Source organism: Chiroxiphia lanceolata, chromosome 5, assembly GCF_009829145.1.
Source record: "Chiroxiphia lanceolata isolate bChiLan1 chromosome 5, bChiLan1.pri, whole genome shotgun sequence".
Classification (NCBI taxonomy): domain Eukaryota; kingdom Metazoa; phylum Chordata; class Aves; order Passeriformes; family Pipridae; genus Chiroxiphia; species Chiroxiphia lanceolata.
The window spans coordinates 58,895,571-58,919,533 of NC_045641.1; the positions used below are offsets into that span (position 1 = coordinate 58,895,571).

The following is a 23,963-nucleotide window of genomic DNA, read 5'->3' on the forward strand; positions in this document are numbered from 1 at the left end:
TTCTCTTTATGGGTGATTGAGATACCTGCTTGAGAAATCTTTCAGCTATAGCTAGGGCTATACTGAGGAACAGGAAACAGTAAACATAACCTCAGCTATCAATCACAGACAGAATCTGAAGACAGATCTTGCAAGCTTTAAATTTTTATTTTGTAATCAAGCAAAATTATGAATGATTTTTCTCTTACTTTTGCTTATTCCAATAAAGTAGGGGACTGGACAGGGGCAACTCTGTCTTCCTGGCCATATTTAAAAGTGGAATTTTCTATCTAGGATGTTTTTCTGGTTAAGGTGAAAGACTATTTTCTCTGAAAAAAGTTCTCTCTGTCACACAATTATTTTTTTTTTTTTGATAATTACAAGAAAGTTTATTCATATCTCTAAACTTCAGTTTCTGTTCTGCCAAGGGAAGGTGATTTTACTTTCTTCTCTTGCGCTGACTTGCTTGTTTCTGAGAGAATCTCCTGTGGGTGGAGGCACCACCCTTGTGGTGCTGACAAAGAATACAGCTGTTCACTGTCAGTGCCCAAAGGTGCTTCACTGCAGCTGTTGAAAGGAGTTGCTCCTTACTGGCACTAGTATGGTTATGGTAAACATTGGCCAGTCTCTAGTACCTGAAAAGGAAGTGGCAGTGCATCCCAAGTCATTTTTTGTTACTATTAAATGCCATGGTGAATGTTCTTTTGTGAATTTAAGGCAGGGTCCATCCTAAGTGCTTGTTAAATTGCACTGGAATAAAAGAGACAGTTCTTAAAGTTCTAGCTAAGTGGGAAGGGCTGTGGGGTATCTGAAAGGAGGTTGTAGTGAGGTGGGGGTTGGTTTCTTTTCCCAAGTAACAGGTGATAGGATAAGTGGAAATGGCCTCGAGTTGTACCAGGGAAGGTTTAGGTTGGATATCAGGAAAAATTTCTTCACTGAAAGGGCTGTCAAACATTGGAACAGGCTAGCCAGGGAAGAGGTTGAGTCCCCATCCCTGGAGGTATTTAAAGGATGTGTAGATGTGACACGGAGAGACATGGATTAGTGGTGGTTTTGGCAGCCTAGGTGAATGGTTGAACTTGATGATTTTAAAGGTGTTTTCCAGATTAAATCATTGTATGTTTCTATGAATTTCAGTTTCAGAATATGAGGTCTGGGCTTTTGTCTTTATCTGCTGACTGGTGTCACACTGGAGGACTTATGTGCCTTGGGGTTGCCATTTGCATCCTGACTGGCAAAGATGAGATAACATGCTACACAACTGCTGCCCTCTGCTCGCTAGCTGTTTTTGAAGGAGAATGATTTAAAAACACATTCTAGCCCTGTGTTGCAACAAGGCCAAAACACAGATTTAATTTCACTCAGCCTTTGTTTCAGTTTAATTAATTTTTTCCTCATTCATTTTTGCATAGTTGTCCTAATGCCCTGGCATTTGTCACTTGAAGCAAAGCAACAATTTCTCTGGGAAAAAAAAAATGCAGTCCCTTGAAAAGATGAGTAGAGGGCATAGGTGAGAGGCTATGTGCTTTCAGCTTAGATAGGTTTCTGACCGTGTCATCTGAAGGGACAGACAGCAAAATGAACAGTCATAATAAGTAGAAAAATAAAATGGGTTTTTTATTTTATGAGTATGGAGTATTTTCCAGGGTGTGACTGGAGGTAAAAAAAATAAAAAAAATTCTCCAACCTCACAGTCAGCTCAGGCAAATCAAAACTCAAATATTTGACAAACTTTGTTTACTTTCAATGAAAGGTATTTATCAAAGATAAGGGAGTTCTGCTGAGTCTTGCAGCTTTCCCTCAACAACACACTGAGCCACTGGGAGCTGCCCAGTGTTGCTGCTCTCCTCTGCTGGGGAGAGTCTGGCTACCCTGCTCAAAACCTGGAACCATGGAGATTCAGGAATACACGGCAAGCTGCAGCTGATGCTGGATAATAAAATTATCCCCTCTTCACATAATCGCTCTTATTATGGGTTTCTCAGTGTTTTTTTGAAAAAGGCAAGTGCTATTATCCCTGTTTCATAGATGGAGAAGTGGGGATATTGACACATGCTGTGATTTGCCTACTGCCATTGAGCTGAATGTGTTTTCGTTGGGGCAGAGGGAGAAAATGAAAATACAGTGGAGGCATCTGTTTGGCTTGTACAATACAGCTGTTCATAATGAAAATCATGTCACAACTTAAACAGCTCTCAAACCATGATTAATTCACGATAATGGTGTGACCACTGGGCCTGTGGTGACATCAGTGTATATCTGCACAGTGTATATCTGCAGTTTTTGTCCTCAGAGCAGTAGTAATAATCTTCAGCCCTGGACCTAGTTACAAAAATAGCTGTATTCCTTGGTCACTCCATTTTTTTTTCCCCTGACTGTGACACCCATAGGACATTGTTACAACTGCAATGGTCAAGAAAATGTCGTTTGTTCTGTTTCAATAAATGCATTTATACTAGTGAAGAAAACTCTTTCTTAGAGAGACAGGGGCAATGAGAGATTCTTTTCTGCCCTCTGTTTCACAAGTGGATGGGAATGTGTCACACCCTACTCTAACATTTTTCAGAAGGTACTCAGATTAATCTCTGGTAGATGAAAACACATTAGCCAGCCAAGTAGGTGTCAGCAACATTCCTTATACCAGAAGGCTCTCTGTGACAGTATTTATTTGCCCTTTCCTGATCCTGTAGTGTCACAGTAGCCATGTAGTGGGGATCTGGTCACTTGTCAGAGACTTTGAAAAACCATGAAAAAATTCATTGTTTTAACTAATCTGAGGCAACCAGATGATCACTAGGCAAAGATACTAGCTAGTTTGGGGTAGGAAAGGAGGCAGAAACAATAAGTAATAAGAGTTGTTTACCCCCTAGATAAGCATGCTTTGTCCCTCTGCCATTATCAAGTAATTACATCTTTCAGCACATTGGAGTAGCAGAGTTGAAAGGTTTACCAATGGCTGGAGAAATTGTGACCACAACACAAGGTTTCTCCAAGAGCGAAATAATGATGTAGATGATGCACGGGAGAGTTTAGTCAGAAGTTTGGCCTTGCTGTCACTGAAATGAAAACACTTGGAGAAAAGAGAGGTAAGTCTCCTGTGGTCTTCCTGGTGATAAGATCCAGGAGTGTTTAATCTCACCTTTAGTCCTGGAAAAATGAGAGTCTAAGAAAACCACTGTGACTTCGTTGATAGTGAGGCAGCAGCTGTGATTGTTGTGGGAAGAGCAGGGAGGGAAAAAAATTGCAGTAACAAGTTGCTTAAAATATCTTTTTCAGTTAGGATCTTGAAATACAACAGAATGGACTGAAATATGTGTTGGTTTGGTTTGGTTTTTTGCTTTGTTTTCTTCAGCCTCTCAGCTGGAGCAGTGGGAGGAGAAGGTTAATAGAAGAGGCAGTTGCAGAAGTCAGCATTAGCTATTACTCAGGAACCCAGCCTTGCTCAGACCCAGCATGAGCAAAAGAGAGGAAGAAAATGTGTACATTGTGGATGAGAACAAAATAAGAGCTTGGGGAAGGAAGAAAACTCATTTCAACAGTGTTGTTCTTTTCAATGATCTTGTTTCTAAGAGAAATTTTGAAGGCTGAGGCTAAGAAAGTAATCTCTCTACCCTGACTGGGGACCAGTAGAGAAAATAGCAACCATCCCTTTTACATTAAATAAATATAGGGCTTTTATTGAAAGAACAACATGTTTTTTTCATGCCTTTATTGACATGGCTAATTTCTTAACATCAGTTTATTACACTGAATTGGGTTTTTTTGTTGCTGTTTTGTTTTGTTTGGGTGTTTTGTTTTTGTTTTTTTTCCCTCAATTGTGATGGTTTAGAAATATTAGCTGTGTTCTCTATTCTCTTTCTGAAAATAAAATAACTTTTTAAAAATCTCATGTTGGAAGTCTGGAAAGAGAGAAGCATAACATTTTTAATCCCCTTGGAAGGTTCTGGCCATCTCCATTAGATTTTTAATTCTTGGCCTTTTAACCATCCATATCGCCTGTTGTGTTTGTTTGGCACTCTGTTTCCACTTACTACACTTTTCCTATGAGGAAGAAACTATCTGTTACCATTTTATATTCTTATTTACAACTCTACTGCATGAATGCTAAAGTTTGACCCAAAATTGACACCTTTTATGACTTGTTCATTCTTCTATGATCAGATAAGGGCTTATAGTTTTGCTTAAAATTTGCAATGAAGGAATTACACAGTTCTTGGTGCTCTCTGAGAGATAGAGCTGGCTAATGAGAAGTTCAAACAGAGGTTCAGATTCCTAGTTCTGATGTTATGTTGCAGATGTATCTGTAGAGTCTGCCTGTGAGAAGCGTTAAGACCTTTGTATAGCTCATGTAAAATTATATTTTCAACGGGAGAGAATGCAGTTGTGTAGTTGTGAGCTTATAAAAACACAAATAAAATTATTTTAATTCATAAAATTCTTTCAAAAACTTACCATCCTGTTGAAATTCATGTTCTCCTATGAAATATTTTTATTTTGTTAAAAAAGTTTGGAAAAATGAAAGAAATAATCCGTCTGTATTTGTTTGTACTGTCCATTTTCTTGAGTCTCGAATTAGTCTAAATTATGCTCAGAATTTAAAGGCAAAGTTTATATACTTTGTGGTATCTGTTATCGACTTGAACTATTAATTTACACCTGGGAAGCTAGAAATATAAAATATCCACAGTATGGGTGTTTGCCTTAGCCTGATGTGAGACACAAATATGCAATCAACTAAGCAAATAACAATGGCTAGGGGAACTGTTATCCACAACTTAACTAATTACTTTAGCTTATTTACTTAAACAAAACTAGATGGGACATGTGAATAGGTTATTAGTTTTGGGTTTGTGTTTTTTGTTTGTTTGTTTTGCTGCTGATGTTGTTTGTTTGGGATTTTTTGGTTTTATTTTTTGTTTGCATGCAGCTCTTGGTTACCTGCTTATTTTTATGGCACTGGCATAGCTCACTGGCCTCAATGCTCATTTTTCTGGTCCTTAATAATGTCCATATTGAAAAGAGAATATAGAGTTGATTACATATTTAAAAATATCATCCCTAAGCTGCACACTGCAATTTTTGAGTGAAGTGTTTGACTTGGGCTTATCAAAAGGGTCATGCTGTAATTTTTTTCCCCTTTAAGCTAACTGTTTAATTCTGGCTTTTTATTATGGGTACCCCATGCTGTAGCTGAGTATAAATGCTAGTTTAAAGGATAAAGAAAATTTGTCAAATATAATTTCAGCTTTCTAGAGTTTTCTCACTTCCCCCTGGCTGATTCCTAGCAACAAACAGATAGTTATACTCAATTTTATGTTTCTTAAATTTGCACTGTACTGGTGAATAAATTGCTGTTTACCCAACTCCTTCCAGCACTGGCTCACCTGGAAGCAATTGTCTCTTCCCTGCCAGCTGCTGCTTGCCAGCTTCTCCTCTCCTGCATGGAGGGAGAGCATTGCTGGAGCTGCTTCCATGTGGGGCTACCCCTCTCTCTACCCTCAAATGGAAGCAAAGTAGAGGAAGGAAAAAAGAAAAGAGGAGAAGTACCTGCTGGTTGAAACTCTCTGATTCCTCATCATTTTGCCAGACAACCTGCCAGCTGCACTGGGTTGTGCATTTTGAAATGGGGACCTGAAGGTTGATGCTGGGATACTGGGTCCACTACCAAAACGTGCTCCTGGGCTGAAATGCTGGGAGCTTATTTTCAGTAGGGTTTAGGGCTTCCTGCGTGGCTTTGAACTGTCTTGTTAGCTCACAGGCTCAGATTACTGACATCCACTCTTTGGTGTTACTGATGGAGCTCCTGAAATTTCATTGCTATGTGACAAGAGGATATCAAGCTCTCACAGGAAAGTCGAAGGAGTGTGGGAAATGAGCACACAGGTTTTGCTTTGGGCAGGACTGCAGTAGCTGCAGGTCTCTGAATTAATATGTTATGAGCATTTTGATACACTGAACAACCCACTCACCCTTTCCTACCCCTACCCTCCCTCCCAAGTGTAAGATATAATTTCATTACTTAATTTGTCCAAAGATGAAAACTTGGTGTTTCATTATTATTCGAGTAGATTTTCTTTAACAAAAACATTCTGAAAGATCACCATTGTTAGAAATGAAATTAAGACATAGGTTTTGAGCCAGAGAGAGTACCGTTGGTTCAACAGTCAGTTATTATGATTAAAGGTTCTTTCTTTTCTTAAATTTTGGCTCACTCTTAGGCTTAGACCACTAAGGCCATAGTAATGGTTTGAAATGAACTCAGCATTTCTTTGGTCCATGAAGGTGCAACAAAATGAGGAAGACCAACAACTTGGCTCAAGGTTTTGTGCTCTGAGGAGTTTGGGGATCTTTACCCATAAGGAAGCATACAGAGAAACGTATGTGATGTCTATGTCTACTTTTAGTACTCAGAAAGGAAAAGTAAGGTGAATAAAGATTTTTGCATCAGGTAAAGCAACAGCATTACAATGGCAGATTAGTCAAGAGAAAGAACAAAATTAAATTGAAAACCACAGTAGCCAGAGTGGACTGTATTTAGTGAAAAACTGGAACTTGGAAGACATTTGGGTGAGAACAGAGAGAAATATTGAGTACAAATGGCCCAGGAAATTTACTGGAGAAGCTGGAAAGAGGTGTAGTACTTGCAAATGGATATTATTAGGTTAGCCCCCATACACTCTATAATGTTAATCATGACTGATTGACAGAACCTGAAGGTCCAGAAAAGGTTTAGAAAAGATAGAAACTACAGTAGAAGAAATAAAGCTGTAATGGAAATGAATGATGCACACTAAATAAATAAATAGATAGATAAGAGCTATTGATATACTTGCTTTATTCAGCCTGGAGAAAAGGAGAGTGAGGAGAGACCTCATTGCAGTCTTGAACATCCTCATGAGGGAAAGTGGAGGGGAAGGCACTGAATTCCTCACTCTCATGACCAGTGACAGGACTCGAGGAAACAGCATGAAGCTGAGTCGGGGAGGTTTAGGGTTGATATCAGGACGAAGTTTTTCACTCAAAGGGAGGTTGGGTACTGGAACCCAGAGAAGGGGTCACAGCACCAAACCTGTCTAAATTTGAGAAGCCTGGGGACAATTCTCTCCAGCACATGGTGTGATTCTTGGGGTGTCCTGTGCAGGGCCAGGAGTTGGACTCGATGATCTTGATGGGTCCTTCCCAACTCAACATACTCTATGATTTTATGACACATAAGATAGAATTCATATGACTCAAAACTATCTTGAAGAAGTATGGAAAACCACCTACTAGTTTTGTGTCATCCCAAAGTTGGATGTGATTTTAGTTGGAAGTCCTTGTGTTATTGTGCATGGGGTAAATAGAGGGAGATCTTTCATTACAGAAAGGTTTATCTTTCAAAACTTAAATTAGAAGGTAAATGGTGCTAATGGTAATAGTGGCTAATTATTTGTGGATGTGATTTCTTCACTACCTACGACAGGACTATTAAAATTTGAGCTATTTTAGAATTTAATTAACTATAACCTTACTTGAGCTCATTCTTAAAGCTCATGCTTAAAAATAACCACTCGTATCAAGTTTTATCAAGCTGATTTGCTTTATGCTGTATAGGAGCATGAATGTAACTCTAATTAAGATTTTAAATTTTAAAAGTTGATTTTTGTGAAATTAGGTGAACTGGTGATGTATGTTGGACCAATGTAGAATTTTTAATAAAGGACTGACTCAAATTTATTTCTATCAAAATAGGAAAAAAATCAAAATTTGTTTCCTAAAAAAAAAAAAAAGAGTGGGAAAAAACTGTAGAGAGAAATTCCAAATCTAACTGGGGATCAACCCACTAAAGTGCTAGCAGGAGTTTGTAAAAATTTAAAAAAATGGTACTGATCACCCAGTAAAGAAGTATCTTGGAAGTTCAGAAGTAGAAGATTGCTGAGACTCACTAAAAAGTAAGCTGACTTTTAAATCTTACAAAGGAAATGAAAAGCAAGTATAGATTTTTAATTTTATTTTCCTAGTAGTGTAAATAAAGACAACAAAGGAAATGTGCATGTGTGCAAGGGAGGGGGGAACACATTACAGTTGGAAGATTATGGTTCATAAAGGTCTGGGCCCAGAAGTGGGTGAGCATTTGCCTCAGTTTCCTATATGGGAGGACATAGGGTCAGGACATAGGGTCATGCACCAGGTGGTGAATGAGAAAGAGACCTGGAGAAGCAGAATTTTCTGCAGCTGTTACTGAATTGAAACTCTTAAGAGTGAAATGCTCTTAATTTCTCTTTAATAGAGAAACTGTGGGTTCCACCTCGTAGTAATGTAAAAAATGGCATTTAACATTCAGATTCATTAGGACTGTTTAAAGCATGCAACAAATTTTATTTCCTGCTCCTGTACAAATGGAGCATAGCAATATAATATTTATATTTAAGAAGGGGGGGAAAGAAACAGAGCCAGGTAATGGCAGACATGTTCATCTGCCCTCGATGGACTGCGAAGTAGAACGTATTTTGAATAAGAGAATAATTTAAGAAGTGGAGTTAATATTAAGTTTCATTAAACACCGCATGTGTTTACTGGATGAGACTGATGTCCCAGCCTAGCTCATTTAAAAACTGATTTGTAGAGGTGACTACTCTGGACTAATCAAACTGTGATTTATTGTTGGGGACTTGATGAGAAATTATTCATTCAAGCAGGAAAAAAGAAGGATTAATGCAAAAGTTAGTTCTAACATGGACAAGGTGTTTAAAGAGGACTTAAAATGAGCAGTGTTGTGAACAGAAATAATGGGTTGTAGGAACTTCTTAAGTCTGTGTTTGGAGGCATTGTTATTATGGGCATGAGATGAAAATAATAGTGTGCTAAAGATGAAGCTGGGAAGTCATAGTTATGCTCAAAATATTGTTTACTGGAAAAGAGAAACCACACCTTTTTATATATATTCATATTAAGGTCAAAGATTTACTGTTAGTGCAATTGAAATCTTATGGTCTAATCCAAGAATCATTATTAGTGCAGATGTAATTATTACAGAAAAAGATCTGCCTATGCAGATATTATAATAACGTTAACAACAGTGCCACTACCACCAAAGTTACAATTGTTATGCATACACTTAAATTCAACTACTTTTCCTGATGTTAAGCTGACCCTTCCCCAGCCCTTGCTGGCCCTAAGGTTGGTGGCTTCATTGTGGTGTTGGTGATGGGGGTTGTTATGGTGATCTCTCATCATCTGGGGTCCTCGGCCAGGAGCATGTTCCTGTTGTTGGTTTCTTTTTCCTCACTCTAAGATCAACTTGGGGTTGTTTTTTTTTAATGTATGCTAGCATGCTTTGATGCCTTTCTCTTTCTTCACTGATCTGCAGTTCATGTTATACCCAAACTTACTAGATATGGCACCTTTTATGTATTTCTGTGTTCTTTTTCTTACTTCAGGTCTGTATTTCTTTATCTGACCTTGGGTCAGTTGTTTATAGTGGGTGTGTTCTCCATTGTCAAGCCAGTGTCCCATCTCATATCTTGCATATCTGTACTCCTTTACATTGCATTCTGTTCTCCACTTCTAAAGGCCTTTGCTAAGATACAGCCCTGTACTTTTATAGTATATTATTATAAGAGTCATAAAACCTGTGTGGCTCCACACAATGACAAAGAAAACTAAATCAGGTTAGCCATGGCTAGTTGGTCAACTAGGAAAATAAAAAAGCTATTGCAGCTGAAGCAAATGTGACAGGCCAAGGAACACTCAGACAGGACAAACCTCTACAAGCCTCAGTCCAGAGCCCTTGCAAACTCACTACAAAGCCTGTGACCCATCATTAGCAGTGGTAATACCTACAGTATTGCACTATGTGTAGCATAACAGCATTATCAACACAACTGGCATTTGGCATTTTATGCTGGAACAACTGGAGGATATGAATAGGTTAAGCTACATGAGAAAACCTGATTGTTCAGAGGGGTAAATTACTCTCATATGGACTAATAATAAAATGCTCTCTTCTGTAATCTGGAACCTTGCCAGGTGCTTTGGAAAGAACAGATGAAGGGAAGTGCATGTAAGTTATTAGCAGCAAAAAAAGAGCCACCTGCAAAAGGCATATGTGATCCTGGGATGTGCTGCGTATGTTAGCTTCAGTCAGGCTAGGAAAAATAACGCTGACAGAGCTTCATCTGAAAATGTCTGGTTTGTTCTGAAATGTTCAGGAAAGACTTGTTTAGATGTGAGAAATGGAGTACCTTGGGTATGAGTTAGTTGCATGAGTGCAGATAGAGTCACTCTGGCAAGCTTGACTTGCACTAAAGGACATCCAGAGGTCTAAGGAGCACAGCATGAAAACACCTGGGATACCTTGGGCTGCCAACTTTAGTCTGCATTTTCAGGGCCTGGGGTTGGATGGACTAAACTTTCTCTTGGGCTGATAGACAAAGCTGACACTGCATGAAGGTGTCAGTAGCATTTCTGGACCCACGTGGAAGTGATTGCTTGCCACTGTGCTACAGTATGCAGATACTGGTTTGGGTCTCTGGTAGAGCCAGGATTTGTGTGCTGCAGTCCATAGGAAAGGTATTTCACAGATTTCACAGAATATTCTGAGTTGGAAGGGACCCACAAGGAGGATTCAGTCCAACTCTTAAATGAATGGCCCTACAGAATTGAACCCACAACACAACCTTAGCACCATGCTTTAGCCAACTGAGCTAATCTCAGATGTTCCTAAAAGTGTTCCACTGAGTCATGTGGATGGTGCTCATCACAGCAAATGAATGATTAATTAATCCGGTTCAGGAGAGATGGGTGTGATTATAAAATAAGGTTGGAGGCTTTGAAGTGGGAGGCTCAAGCTCTGCTCAGATCACTTAAACTGCAGCCATAGGGTGACTTCTGCCTGACTCTCTGGTGCTCAACATGCAGTTGAACCCATGGGTGGATGGTTGATGAACTCATTAATTCTCTGATTGCCTGACATTTTTTAATTTTCCTTTCACTTCTTACCCCCAAACAGAGATTGATTCTGAAATCAACTGTAAGACTGAAGTAATTCCTGTGCCTTATTTTTGCTGCAAGAAGTCACTTCATACATCTAAACTGGGCTTTAATTCTGACTTTGTTACACTCTTCATGTTTTCTTAACACTCTCTGTTTTAATGTTTCCCTGTCATTAACTACTTGTCTCCTCTCTCTTTCCTGTTTTGGTTCTCTCTATGTGATTACTCACTGTGTTTTTCTGATCTTGTTCCAGCTTCCAATTTAAACTGTTCTAAACTGTCTTCTCTCTCTCTACCTTTTCTCTCTTCTGAAGTTTCCTGGAGCTCCCCCCACCCCAAATGTCTTTCCTTTCTCTCACTTTTGTCATTGTCTTTCTGTGGTTGTAAATACCACTGCCATTTGTTTAAATGCTGTTGTCTTGCTCTCTTTAGGGGGTTGTCATAAAGGATTTTAAACATGCTTTCCCTTCATGACAAGATTTACTTGTAACCATTGGTGTAGCTAGAAGGCTTATTACAAAAATGAAAATATCGAGGAGTCCATTTTGCATAATATGAAACACTTATTATTTTGTTACTAATAGCAGTTTTGGCAGCTCTTTAAATCAAAGGTTGAATGGAAATATTGTCAAAGAATCTAATAAAAAGGAAAAACTGTCACCTTTGAATTTTGAAAAAGTAAAACCAAAAAAGGCCAAGTTATTTTCAGTAGAATATATTGTTTGCAGAAACAAGACCAATCCAACAACTTTTTGTCTTCATCCATCTTTTTAACTGCCAAATGAAATATTTGAAAGGAAAACTGAAGATTGAACTCAAATAATTTCTGATAAGAGGAATTTTCTGGACTTCTGAAAAAATATCTACTATTTCATGGGTACTACATATTGGTTGTTTCTAATTTTGTGAGAGCACCAGCCCTTATTATCTATCATGTGCAAAGCAGTTACATGTTCTTCTGTAGTCATACTGGTTATGTCATATTTGAGGTGTTGATGTGGTGTGAGGCAAGGTCTCCATTTGTACAACATGGCTTTTCACTTGTGGGTAGTTAGTAGCAAAGGCACTTCAGGAACCAGCGTGTGTCTCTCTGCAGAGAGACAAAATATCTATGGCTGTATCTGCAGGTTTAGCATTTGCCTTAGACAACTTGGCAAGTATTTTGGCTGTAGGAAAGCTTGAATCTTAGGAAACATACTATATTAAGGCTCTGTTGAGTTTTGTTTATAGGGCTTCTGCAATGTTTCAGACTCCCAACCCAACTGTTTTCCCTGCCTGTTTTGCTGAAAATAGCGTCAGTCAGGTTTGAATTTGAGTCCCTATCAACTTAATATAAGGCAGCTTCCCTAGTAACAGTTATCCATGATTCCTGATGTGACCACATCCTAGGTCCCTGGGGTGGGCAGAAGGGATGTAGGGGGGAGCCCCAAACCCAATGTTGCCATCTCTTGCAGGGGCTGAGTGGGGAGTTTGATGTTCTAATAGTGCGGAAAGTCTGTTTGAATCACAGAATCACAGAATTCTTTGGGTTGGAAGGGACCTTAAAGATCATCTAGTTCCAAACCCCTGCTGTGGGCAGGAACAACTTTTCCTAGATCAGGTTACTCAGAGCTCCATCCAGCCTGGCCTTGAAGAATGGGCCCTCCCTTTCAAGGATGGGGCTTCCATAACTTCTCTGGGCAACCTGTTCCAGTGCCTCACCACCCTCACAGTAAAGAAATTTTTCCTAATATCTACAGAATCACAGAATATGCTGAGTTGGAAGGGACCCACAAAGATCACTGACTCTAACCCTTAGCCCTGCACAGGATCATCCCCAAGAATCACACCATGTGCCTGAGGGTATTGTCCAAGCACTTCTTGAACTCTGTCAGGCTTGGTGCTGTGACCACTTCCCTGAGGAGCCTGTTCCAGTGTGCAGCCACCCTCTGGGGAAAGAACCTTTTTCTAATAACCAACCTAAACCTCCCCTGATACAACTTTGGGCCATTCCCTTGAGTCCTGTCACTGGTCACCACAGAGAAGAGATCAGTGCCTGCCCCTCCTCTTCCCCTCATGAGGAAGTTGTAACTGCAATAAGGTCTCCCTTTAGTTTCCTCTTCTCCAGCTGAACAGACCAAGTGACCTCAGCCCCTCCTCATACGGCTTCCCCTTAAGGCCCTTCCCCATCTTTGTTGCCCTCCTTTGGATGGTCTCTAATAGCTTAATATCTTTCTTATATTATGGTAACTAAAACTAATCTAAACCTACTCTCAGCTTGAATCCATTCTTTGTCGTCCTTTCACTACATGCTCTTGTAGAAAGTCCCTCCATCTTTCTCGTGGGCTCCCTTCAGGTACTGGAAGGCTTCAATTAGGCCACCTCAAAGCCTTCTCTTTTCCAGGCTGAACAAAACCAATTGTCTTAGCATTTCCTCATAGGAAGTGGTGATTGTTTGATTATGGAAAACCAATTTGAAGTTAGCCGAACTATAAGGCAGGTTGCATATTTATTTTTTAATTGGTTATTTCTTTTTATTTACTTCTTTATTTAATAATTAATTTTCTGTGAAATATGAGAGGCTCTGAGTAGTAACACGTAGCAGAATAAAGGGAAAAACAAGCCCAAGCTCACACACGACTTGTGCTCTAGCTCCAGGCTCTGTTTGAGTTCACTGGAAACACTGGGGGTCCTTTCTTCCTGATGGGAAATGGTACTTTCTTTTGAAGAAAACCAAACTGGTGCTAATGACAGCTCTTTCAGACATTTGAATGCCAGGTCTCTTACAGTCTTCACAGGAACTTTATTTCAACAAAACTCTTAAGTTGCTTCATCTGACTTCTAGCATGATATAAAAGCTAGATACTTAAAAGTCTGTGTTTGGGATTCCTCTGCTGGTTTCCACGTCAATTACAATTATGTTGCATTTGAGCTAGAGGTTGCCAGCAGAGAATACTGAGGAGTGCCAAATTAAATTTCAAATACATTCTGTTCTTTGTTCATGTCGAGAAGTATTTCTCCCCTGAGGTTGCTGTGCTCAGCAAATGAGATCAGGTTGCCATTAAACTTTCTGTAAATATCAGTCTAGTTGAGTTTTTAAGGCCCTCTTAGTGGCTAGCACTATTGACACTTCCTCGGGGGGCTGGTGTAACATGAATGTTATAGGTACTGGTTTGAAAAAAAAAAAAAGAAAAGCTGGAAAAACCTTCCTTTCATCTGAACAATCTCCAGTCAACCATCTTGGTATCTGGCTGCTTAATAGAAATGTGTCTCTAGGAAATGGGGAGGTTGCTTATTTTTAACACATGTATTTGCTAAGGCCCTGCTTTCCTATAAACATTGCCAAAATGAGACAATGCAAGTTATAGCAAAGTGAAAGGGAAAGCTCTGAATGACTTCTGGTGACTGGCTAGTACTGATGCTTCACCACCAAGCAAATGTTTTAATTCCTTTTTATATTTGAATGTTTGCTTCCCAAATCCAGATTTTGGGTTCATTAGCATGCTATGGGTAGCCTCTAGCAGTGTATGCAAATCCTATCTCTGTGCGTATTTTGCTTTTCAAGCAATTAGCTTAATTTATATTAGGAAGGGACACTAATTGCAGGGGAAGGAAGAAGCAGGTAGCAACACACCAATGACAATTAAGATAAAGCATCACATATTACCTCTATAGGTTTTCTTGAAAGAAGCTCTTTTCTGATGTCAATTAAGCCTAATAAGAACTTGAACCCTTGTAAGATGGACAGTATAGAATTATCTACTTTATATGAATTGGTAAGATGAAACATGAAGTCTGTATTTTGCTTAGGTTTACACAGCCAGAGGTCAGAAAAGAAGAGGGAAGTTCTAGACCTGTCAGGATCCTTGATTCTCTGACAGGTTTCTAGAAGATGAGCAATAGTTACAGAACTTCCTTGGCAAAATTCATCCAATGAGATCAGTGATGTATATTGGGGATTTGGTATACAGGCTGGAAAATAGTTAAAAATCTCCATATTCTCTCTGGAATGAAGATAATTGCCCATTCTGCCAATAGCTAATTATGTTTGACCTGCTTTAGATGGAGTCCCACTTTTTTACAGTCTAACCAACCTTTTTGTTTCCTCTCTGTCGTTGATCTCCAGAATGCAACAGCAACAACAGCAGCGTCGGATGTTCACAGCTGCCCTCCTGGCACTTGTTTCATTCTGGCAGCTGTGAGTACCACCGAGGCCGGCAAAAAAGAGAAACCAGGTAAGGTCCAGTGTAATTCAGAGTTAATCCCCAAGATAGATTGCATGTGTGGGAGAATGTCAAATGCTTCTGGTTTTGTTATGAGATTCAGGTAACTCGTTAACGTTTTGACATCCAGGGTAGGGATTTGTGTCTGTGACATGTTGTTCTGTGTTAAACAGGAAACCAGAAAGTGGTTTCCACGCAAACTGGCAGCTTGACAACCCCGGAGACTGGAGTCCTTGGTTTACACACAGTGGGTATTGCAAGGCAGCTTAAAATTTGCTCCAGGAATAGTTTCATGCTTGACTTAGGGAGAGCCAAACAGGATGATGAAAGAGCAGTTATGTTGCTTATTCAGTGTTGTATATGACAATACTATACCAATGCTGTGTGATGTGGAAATCCTCTGACAAAGATTTGAACTAACTCGCTGACACAGCCAGCCAGATATCCAGTGGTAATTGCTTTCTGTCAGTGATGAATTCAGGCCTCATTATAGGAGAGACAGGCCTGGGGTGGAAAATTCATATTTGTCAAACCCAGTTTTGACATTTTTTAAAGAATATATTTTTTGGTGCTTTTCTTAAGATCTTATTATTTACAGGCTACTTACACTCAAGACAATATGAACTGTGAGTCTATCAGAATAAGTGTTCCAGCTAAAAAAATGAGAAAATGTGAATGTAAACATACAAAACTTAGAAGAAAATTAATTTTATACGAGGTTATTTAAAGTTATTTGTGATGTTTGGGGGGCCTAAGTAGTGACAATGCTGTCTTTTCTCATAAGGCTTGGGTTTAAAGGATTGAAATGAAATCGTGATCCTTACTTTTGTCCCTGAGCAATAAACCCACCTGTACTAACAGCACTTCAAATATACTTCTCCATACAGGTTTTTTTTGCCTTTGGAGTTTTGATCATATTCTGACATAAAATGTGACATGGTATACCAAGTCAAAAGATTGAATCTGTGTTTCCAGAGGTGCTCAAATCCTCTGATACGCAATGTCAACACATTTCTAGTTGTTTAGTGTATAGTGTTTCAATTGGAACTGAGAATATTTGCCTGCCATCGGCTACTGGAGACAGAGGAGTGTCCTTTCTGAGCAAGCTTCTGTCCTGCCTGTTTGGTCAGTGATCCTTGAGGGTTTTTAGATGATTCCCTATTCTGACATGGTAGTGGAATGTGAACGATCACCCTGCTTTGGACTCAAAGAGGCTGACCTGTCCCTGCAGAACTGGGAAGATGTCAGACCTTTTGCTTTTAAAGCAATCGTGTTACAAATCTCTTCCTTATTTACCCTTTCAGGTGCTGTGACTCTTTGGTTAAGTTTAGGGAACATCTCTGTAGGCTCTGGGTACTGACCACTTCTCTTGCTTGGTTCCTTGTCTTCATCCAGAGAAAAAGGCGAAGAAGTCCGACTGTGGGGAATGGCAGTGGAGTGTCTGTGTCCCCACCAATGGTGACTGTGGTCTGGGGACACGTGAGGGCACTCGCACTGGAGCTGAGTGCAAACAAACCACCAAGACTCAGAAGTGTAAGATTCCCTGCAACTGGAAGAAGCAATTTGGAGGTAAGCATCAGTCTCTTAAGGGATTTGCTTTGTTTTTTATTTTAAGAATGGAGCAGGAAGCCTGTGTTTTCTGCTTAGTTCTGCAAATGTCTTGGTGAAGAGGTTAGTCCTGTATTTGAAGTTCATCAGAGCTAGAACATGTAGGGCATCAGAAGGCAGCCTCTTCAGAGCTTCTTTGTATAGAGTCCATATAACCTACTAATTGTAGACTCAGTCTGAAGTCTGCTCTCCTGTGGTGTCCAACCCTATTTAAGGCAGTTGTGTAAGTTCACAGTTGTGAATCTCTGTGATGGTTATCACAGGCTTTATGTGACCTTGTGATGTGTGATACGAGCCTTGCTGCCAGTGTGTGCAGTGGAGGGAGCGAATGAAGATCAGTGTATATCATCTTTATCATTCAGTTCAGAAGGTTCATGTGCAACAGTTTAGAAAGACATGTCAGATCTGTTGTGGATGTCTATCCAAGACTCAAGTTTGAGTCTTGGCTTTTTTTCTAGTAAGCAGCTTGCATGGTTTTGACATTATTGTGACCTTACCATCACAATCAGTGCTGCAGTTTCAGACCTGAGAAGTTTGTAGTTGCATATACATTTCTGAAACTGTTCAAGCCTTATTTGGTAATCTTTGGCATCATACAAATATTGGAATATAGAATGTAGATGATATTCCCATTGCTGTTGTATCTTTTTTTGTTGTTGTTGTTTGTTCATATTCACAGCTGAGTGTATTTTCTTTTATATGAAAAAAATGCAATATCCATGCAAAAGCCAGAGGATTAAACTTTAGAACATTGGGGAGATGGAAAACTGCAATTACCACCGCAAATAATCTTTAAATTTTTCTTGGGATTCTTTTCCTCAGCTGCACATCCTTTTGTCTGTATGTACTGACTGTGATATCCTATTAGACTCATAATATTTTTGTTTTCCCACTCAGTCACTGTGTTTTAAAACTTGCCCTTTATTTACTTGTTGCAGCGGAGTGCAAATACCAGTTCCAGGCCTGGGGAGAATGTGACTTGAATACCGCCCTGAAGACTCGAACTGGAAACCTAAAGAGAGCCCTTCACAATGCTGACTGCCAGAAGACTGTCACAATCTCAAAGCCCTGTGGGAAGCTTACCAAACCCAAACCTCAAGGTAAATTCCATTTTCTGAAAGCTACACGCTAATTCATTTAAATCACTGGATTTGTGATGTCCCGCGTGCTTCAGTGGGAGCTCAGTTGTACAGAAGATTGCACTTTCATGCTCCTTCCTCAGTTTTGCACTGCTCCTATCTCTCAGTGGTCAGACAGACAATATTCCTGAGCTGTATAGTCAGGGCTGTCTGACACACACGAGGTAAACTGAAGATTAGAGCTCCAATTTTAACTTTAGACCACCTGTATCACTACCAGTTTGCTTATGTGACAAGACTGCCAGACTGCAGATTCTTTTCATAACTCACCTGTTGATGGGAACAGACCAATAATAGCATGATAAAATATCCCTTGACAAAGACATCTTTTACATAGGTTTTGTTTGGTATCAATTAATGACTAGTTGAAAAAAGAACTACTTTCCTTCTGGACAGGACTCATTGAAAGGATATTCTGCTCAGTGCACACTGGAATATGTAAATGTTGTACACCCTTGGGCTTGTTTATTTTTTATTCAAATATAGCAGGAAGGAGAGTACAGAAAGTATATTTCTTATTTAAATGTGATTGACAGTGTAATTCCTAGTGCACATAAAGACATATGCCCTGCGTTTGTGTTTCCAGGTGTCCCTTAGAAAAACTTATATTCTTTCTAACCATTAAAGCCTTTTAATGTACTCTTTTGTTGGAGTAACAGGTGTTACATGTGTGGGATGATTTATAGTGGGAGCTAAAATTGTGAGATCTTGTTTGAGATGCAGAAGTAATGTGTTTTAAGTGGATTATACAAGCTATGCTACCCTGACATTTGTTTGCTTAAAACCAGCAAGGTTTAACACACTCCAGGCTCTGAATACTTGGATAATAGCACAAATAAATGTGATTAGGTGTGACAGGTGCACCTGGGACAAGCAACTTTCAAATTGTGGATGGTGGTGCACCATTGATCTGAGGAGTACCTGCAGGTGGCCTGCTCTGCTTGTGCAACCAGGGAGATGCTTGACAAGGTTACAGGTGCTTTCTGTGTGTGTTTTTCCATCTGCTTTGCAGTCAGTGCAGCTGTAACTGCTTTTCCTTGCACACCATCCATGGAGTTATTAGATGAGTCTGAAACTTGCCTAGATAGTGACAGGCTGTGAAGCAGAAGGGATACAACTAGCTTTTTAGAGACCAGCTGACTTGATTGAGATGGCAGCAATAAACGACATTTGAGGGTAGAAATGATTGGGTGGGGATGCAGGGAGGGCTTTGAGATGTGTGATTTTTATTGTGTAACAGTTTGGGGGGCAGGGACTTTTCTCCTGTTTTTTGTGGTTTGGATTGGGGTTTTTTTGTTTGTTTGTTTGTTTGCTTATTTTTTTTTTTTTTTTTTTTATTGGTTTTGTGGTTTTCATTTAGTTGGGTTTTTTGTTTGGTTTTGGCTTGTTTGGTTTTTTTTTTTCTTGATTTTTTTTGTGGTTTTTTTTTTTTTTTTTTTTTTTTTTTGGTAAGTTTGTACGCCTGTGTAGCATTTGGGAGTTTATTGAATGAAGCTTCCCATTGTCCTGCCAGAAGGCCTCTGCCACTCGAGCCACCAGTAGCTCTCTGCCTTGTCTTGCTCCCACGGAGTCAGTATGTTCTGTGAATGGCTGCCAGAAGAGGGGAGAGGGAGACAAAGCAGAGTGTTGATGCAGCACTGTTTTGTGAAAGCAGGGCTGTTGGGCAGTACAGGCTTGTTTTCAAGTTATAGTTTTGAAGGCAGAGCTTGAGAAATTGCTGGGTTGGAGTTAACCTTAGCTGATTCTAGGTATCACTGAGCTATAGCTGAAACTGAAGCTCAGGTTGGGACAGCTGCAGCAAACAGATATGGGGTTTTACTTAATTAGGAAACCTGACTTCATTTGATTCGAAGGAATGCAAAAGGAGATATAGGTACAAATGTGGGGGTTTGGTCATAATAACTGTGAGCAGAAGTTCTGCTCTCCTGATTTACTTTAGAAATCTTCCTGCATGCCACCTGCCTGTTCATCTGCTGTTGGCATTAGTAGGAGTGGCAGACATGGAAGTCACACACACACAGCCTGCCTGGGCTCTGGGCTAAGTGCATATTGCAGATATGTGGGTATAACTACATAGGAGCTACAATGGACGGTGTGTTGGCACCAGTAGGAGGAATTAGAATAATAAATTGGGTCAAGCATATTAGTACTGTATGAAATGTTTTGCCCTACTAGACTTTATTTCTGAGTTAAAAAATCATAGTGCTAACATGCTGGCTGGGATGAGAGTATTTGTTTTCTTCCTGAGGTGAAGGAAATTATGAGTTGGAGGTAAGTCCTTACCCACAACTAGATAAAGGAAAAAAATCAAACTGCATTCAATCTATAGCCAGAATTTTAATGAATTTCCTTATTTGGAGATGAGAAATAAGAACTGGATTATTGCCTGAGAGCTTAGAATGGACTGCAGGTATATATTAGGTTCCCTTTTCACACATTGCTTTGCATCAGTGTCTCAAGACTACAAGAGAAAAAGCCTATGATATATTATTTGGAAGCAGCGGCGTTTTTTTCTGAGGCACAATGTTGCAAAAGGTCTGTGTTGATATGCAGCTACATCTGTAAACACTGGTCAAAGGCCATCAATTCCTACTGTGATTGCCTGGGGTAGCAGGACAGTGGCTTCCTGGCATTTGAGAGCTCTGGCAACAGAGCACTAAGTTGGGTTTATCAGTTCCAGGAATCTGTTTTACCGCTGGATGGTTTTCTTTCCGTCTGGCGTATGCTTCAAGAGCTACACCAATGAATACATCTCTGACAGCAACAAGTTGGGAGTACCAAAAGCAGATGTGAACTGACTGAGGCTATTGCACTGAAAAATACTGACATATTCAGAAAAAGTGGTGTTTTCACGATTTTCCTGACTAGCCTCCTTTCCTGTGCACTGAAATTTTTCTTTTATTAGCTTGAGTTTGTAACCTCTCCAATATATCACTTTTCCTTTTGATTTCATACTGAAAATGAGTTGAGCAAAAGCCCACATTTAGTTTCTCCAATCAATGGCAGTTATATGTATCTTCTGTCATGTTTTGTCATTTGCCATCTTTTAAAGCTGAAACCTCTGACTTAGATATTTCTTTGTATAACAATTTATCCACAATAAGAATACTCGCTACTGGACTTACCTAAATTCTTTCTATTATTGCAAAATAATTTTTGTGATGAAGAGACTGGACTGTATACAGTATTTCAAGCACATCCTCTACAGATCTGTGTTGAAAAAGAAAATATTGTTGCAATACTACCTTTATTGTTCATTATACCCACCAGATATTTTAACTATGATTTAAATTTTGATCGCTGCTTGCATGTGAAGTAAACATCTTTATCTAAGACCTTCACAATTCTCCCTAACTCTTATATTTTTTTAAAAATTAGTTAATGTGATTAGTTAAGAACCCCAGAAGGTGTGTGGGTAAGACAGCTTATTTTGTTTAGGCCCCACCAATGAAGTGTTGCGCATCAAATTTCATCTGACACACTTCCTTGATGTGACTTGGTGCCTGAAGCTCCTCCTCACATTTTCTACTCTTTGAGAAAACTGCAAATAAATTGATCTTAACTGTAGATGCTGCCCTACTGTTGGTTATCCATCCTTCCAGCTTGTGAACATATGGCAACTTTGCTGGTAGCACGAATCATATGTCTCTCTCCTCTCACTTAACGATTTCAAAAATGACTACTGTTCATAGGATCTTGTTCTATTCTTAACACAAAGGGAAATTATGCATGCAGAAAAACCTCAAGGGTTATAATTTTGCAGATTTGTTGATAAAAGTATAGTTTGTGCTAAATTAAACTAGGAGATACTCATGAACTTTGGGTATCAATGCCTTCTTCATAAACTGGTGACCTAAGTGTTTTTATGGATTTGTTTTATTGTTAGTCAGCTTTCATAGAAAAGTGTTAAAGTCTTTTTGAAGCACTCCTCATTATTTTGGAAAATAAATAGAAAAATATATATTTTTTTTCTTCTTATTTACAATTGCTCCGTGACAGTACTCTTTTCTTCTGAGCATCTGACTTCTATAGATTATTGTCTATGACACTTGGACATTTTGGAGTCCGGTGCTGTATATTGAATTAGGGTGAGAGCAGATGACGAACCTAGAATTTGAATTTTACCTGGCTTTCTGATGAGCTCTTTTCTCCCTAGCTTTGCTCAGGCTGGAAGACAGTAACTTGGTCCTGGGCTGCTGTGTTAAAGTGTAGCTAACACAGAATGAAAAACATCTTTTGCTCTTGAATATTGTGCCTTTGGACAGAGAGATTGTCAGCAAAGTGACAGTGATATCCCAGACACCATGGTTTGTGTATTTAGTATACAAATGAGGTCATGAGAAAGCCTGTCACAAATTCTGGGCGGGCTGAAAGGATAATTTTTATCACAAAAATCCCAGTGGAGGCAACCACCTCTCCTCTAGCACATACAATTGCATATTCTAATCAGCGTCTGCAAGGCCAGCGATGTTCAAGGTCTCCCTAAACTATCTTGACAGATGTCAAAGTCTTGGGCACTTCTATCAAGTGGCTGCTCTAATGGCCAACTTGCACTGAAGAGCACAAAGCACTTCCGACATACTCCGTCTGTCCTGCTTCACAGCCACCCAAACTTGATTGATGGTTGTTCGGGTTCCAGCCATCTAGAAAGCAGAAGAATGGAGTATTGTCAGGATTCAGGAAACATTTTACTTTAGCTGCTAAGAGAGGAGGAATTTGTTTTCATTGAGCTGTGTTGCCTGATAGGCTTTATTTCTTTTTACACTCATTCTATGTCTCTCGTTCTTTCTCTCTCTCTCCCCATAAGTCTTGTACTTTCAAGTATTTATTCTTCAGCTTAAGATAAAATTAAAAAGAATAAACAGTCTGCCCTTTCTGCAATGTACCCTTCATTTTTTGAATTATGCTCCTTTCTGGTAAATTTTTCACCTTCCTGTATTTAGTTCTTTTTAATAAATCTCCCTTTACAACTTTTTATCAATTCACAGTATACCTGATCTATGAGTTACTTTATCCTGCCTCAGCTCAGTCCTTGCCACATAGGAGAACAGCTCCTGCTAAGGCTGGCAAACATTAACATGCTTACAGCACTGTTGCCTTTTAATAATCAGGTTCCGACCAAACACACATCCTCCCACGTGCAGTGTTTGGAAGGATTTCCCACACGAAGGCAAGACTTACCTGAGTTGTTAATGGCTGTAATCTCTTTTGTGTAATTCAGATCAGGTGTAGCATTTTAGAGCCTACAAGGTGTCAGTACAGTTCCCTGTGTGCGTGTATGCGTGCTACTACAGTGGAGGAAAGACTGCACTCTGTGTGTTTTTAATAATTTCTTATAATTTGAAAAGTTTTACTTAAGAGTTTAATGGAATATAAATATATGCCCTGCCTTGTTTCTTTATCTATCTTTACAGGCAGCAATTAGCTCATCCTGCTATCACTCCTTGGAGCTCAGGAAGTTCAATTTAAAGAAAAGTAGTAATTGAAAGTCAGAAAGGCTAAATGGTTTTCCAAACTGACACAAGTATCAGTGGCAGGTCCAGGCACACATCTAGTAGCTGCTGCTCCCTTTTATCCTGGTCTGCAATTAAAATTATCAGAATGTGACAATTGACTTCAAGGTGAGTGTCTGAACTGCAGTGTTTAATTAGGGTCTTAGGTTTTGATGGTGGTAACATCAGATGACTTAACTCAGTGTCAAACACTGTCTTACCTTGGGTCTTCTTAGAGAGCTTGGTGTCAAATTTAGAGATGTGCTTGTGGTAATGAACAGGTATATCTCTGTCTTTACTTACTGGTGACAGAAGCAGAAAAATGCGTATTTTGAGAGCTCCAGTGGCAGATTTCCACCTGCAGAGAGAACATCTTACTTGCAGTGCTCTGCCAGGACAACTGACTGTGCTTTGGCAGGATGACTTGGCTGCTGGTTGTTACAAGGAGTTGAAAGTGGTGCTGTATGAGTGAATTGCTCTCCTGAGCTGTTTGTTGCTCAGATTAACTGGGTGTTGCTCTGACAAAATCGAACCACTCCACGTTGCGTGTTGGACAAGCTGTTTTTTCTG

The 23,963-nt window shown here is 39.5% G+C and overlaps 1 protein-coding gene across 1 annotated transcript in view; it reads left to right on the top strand.

Moving 5' to 3' along the window:
* PTN (pleiotrophin) overlaps positions 1 to 23,963 on the top strand; it is a 104,993-nt gene that overhangs the window by 65,417 nt on the left and 15,613 nt on the right. The window contains exons 4-6 of the mRNA XM_032688962.1: positions 15,058 to 15,166; positions 16,550 to 16,723; positions 17,701 to 17,862. Coding sequence (XP_032544853.1) covers positions 15,058 to 15,166; positions 16,550 to 16,723; positions 17,701 to 17,862 — 445 coding nt within the window. The remainder of the gene's footprint in view (positions 1 to 15,057; positions 15,167 to 16,549; positions 16,724 to 17,700; positions 17,863 to 23,963) is intronic.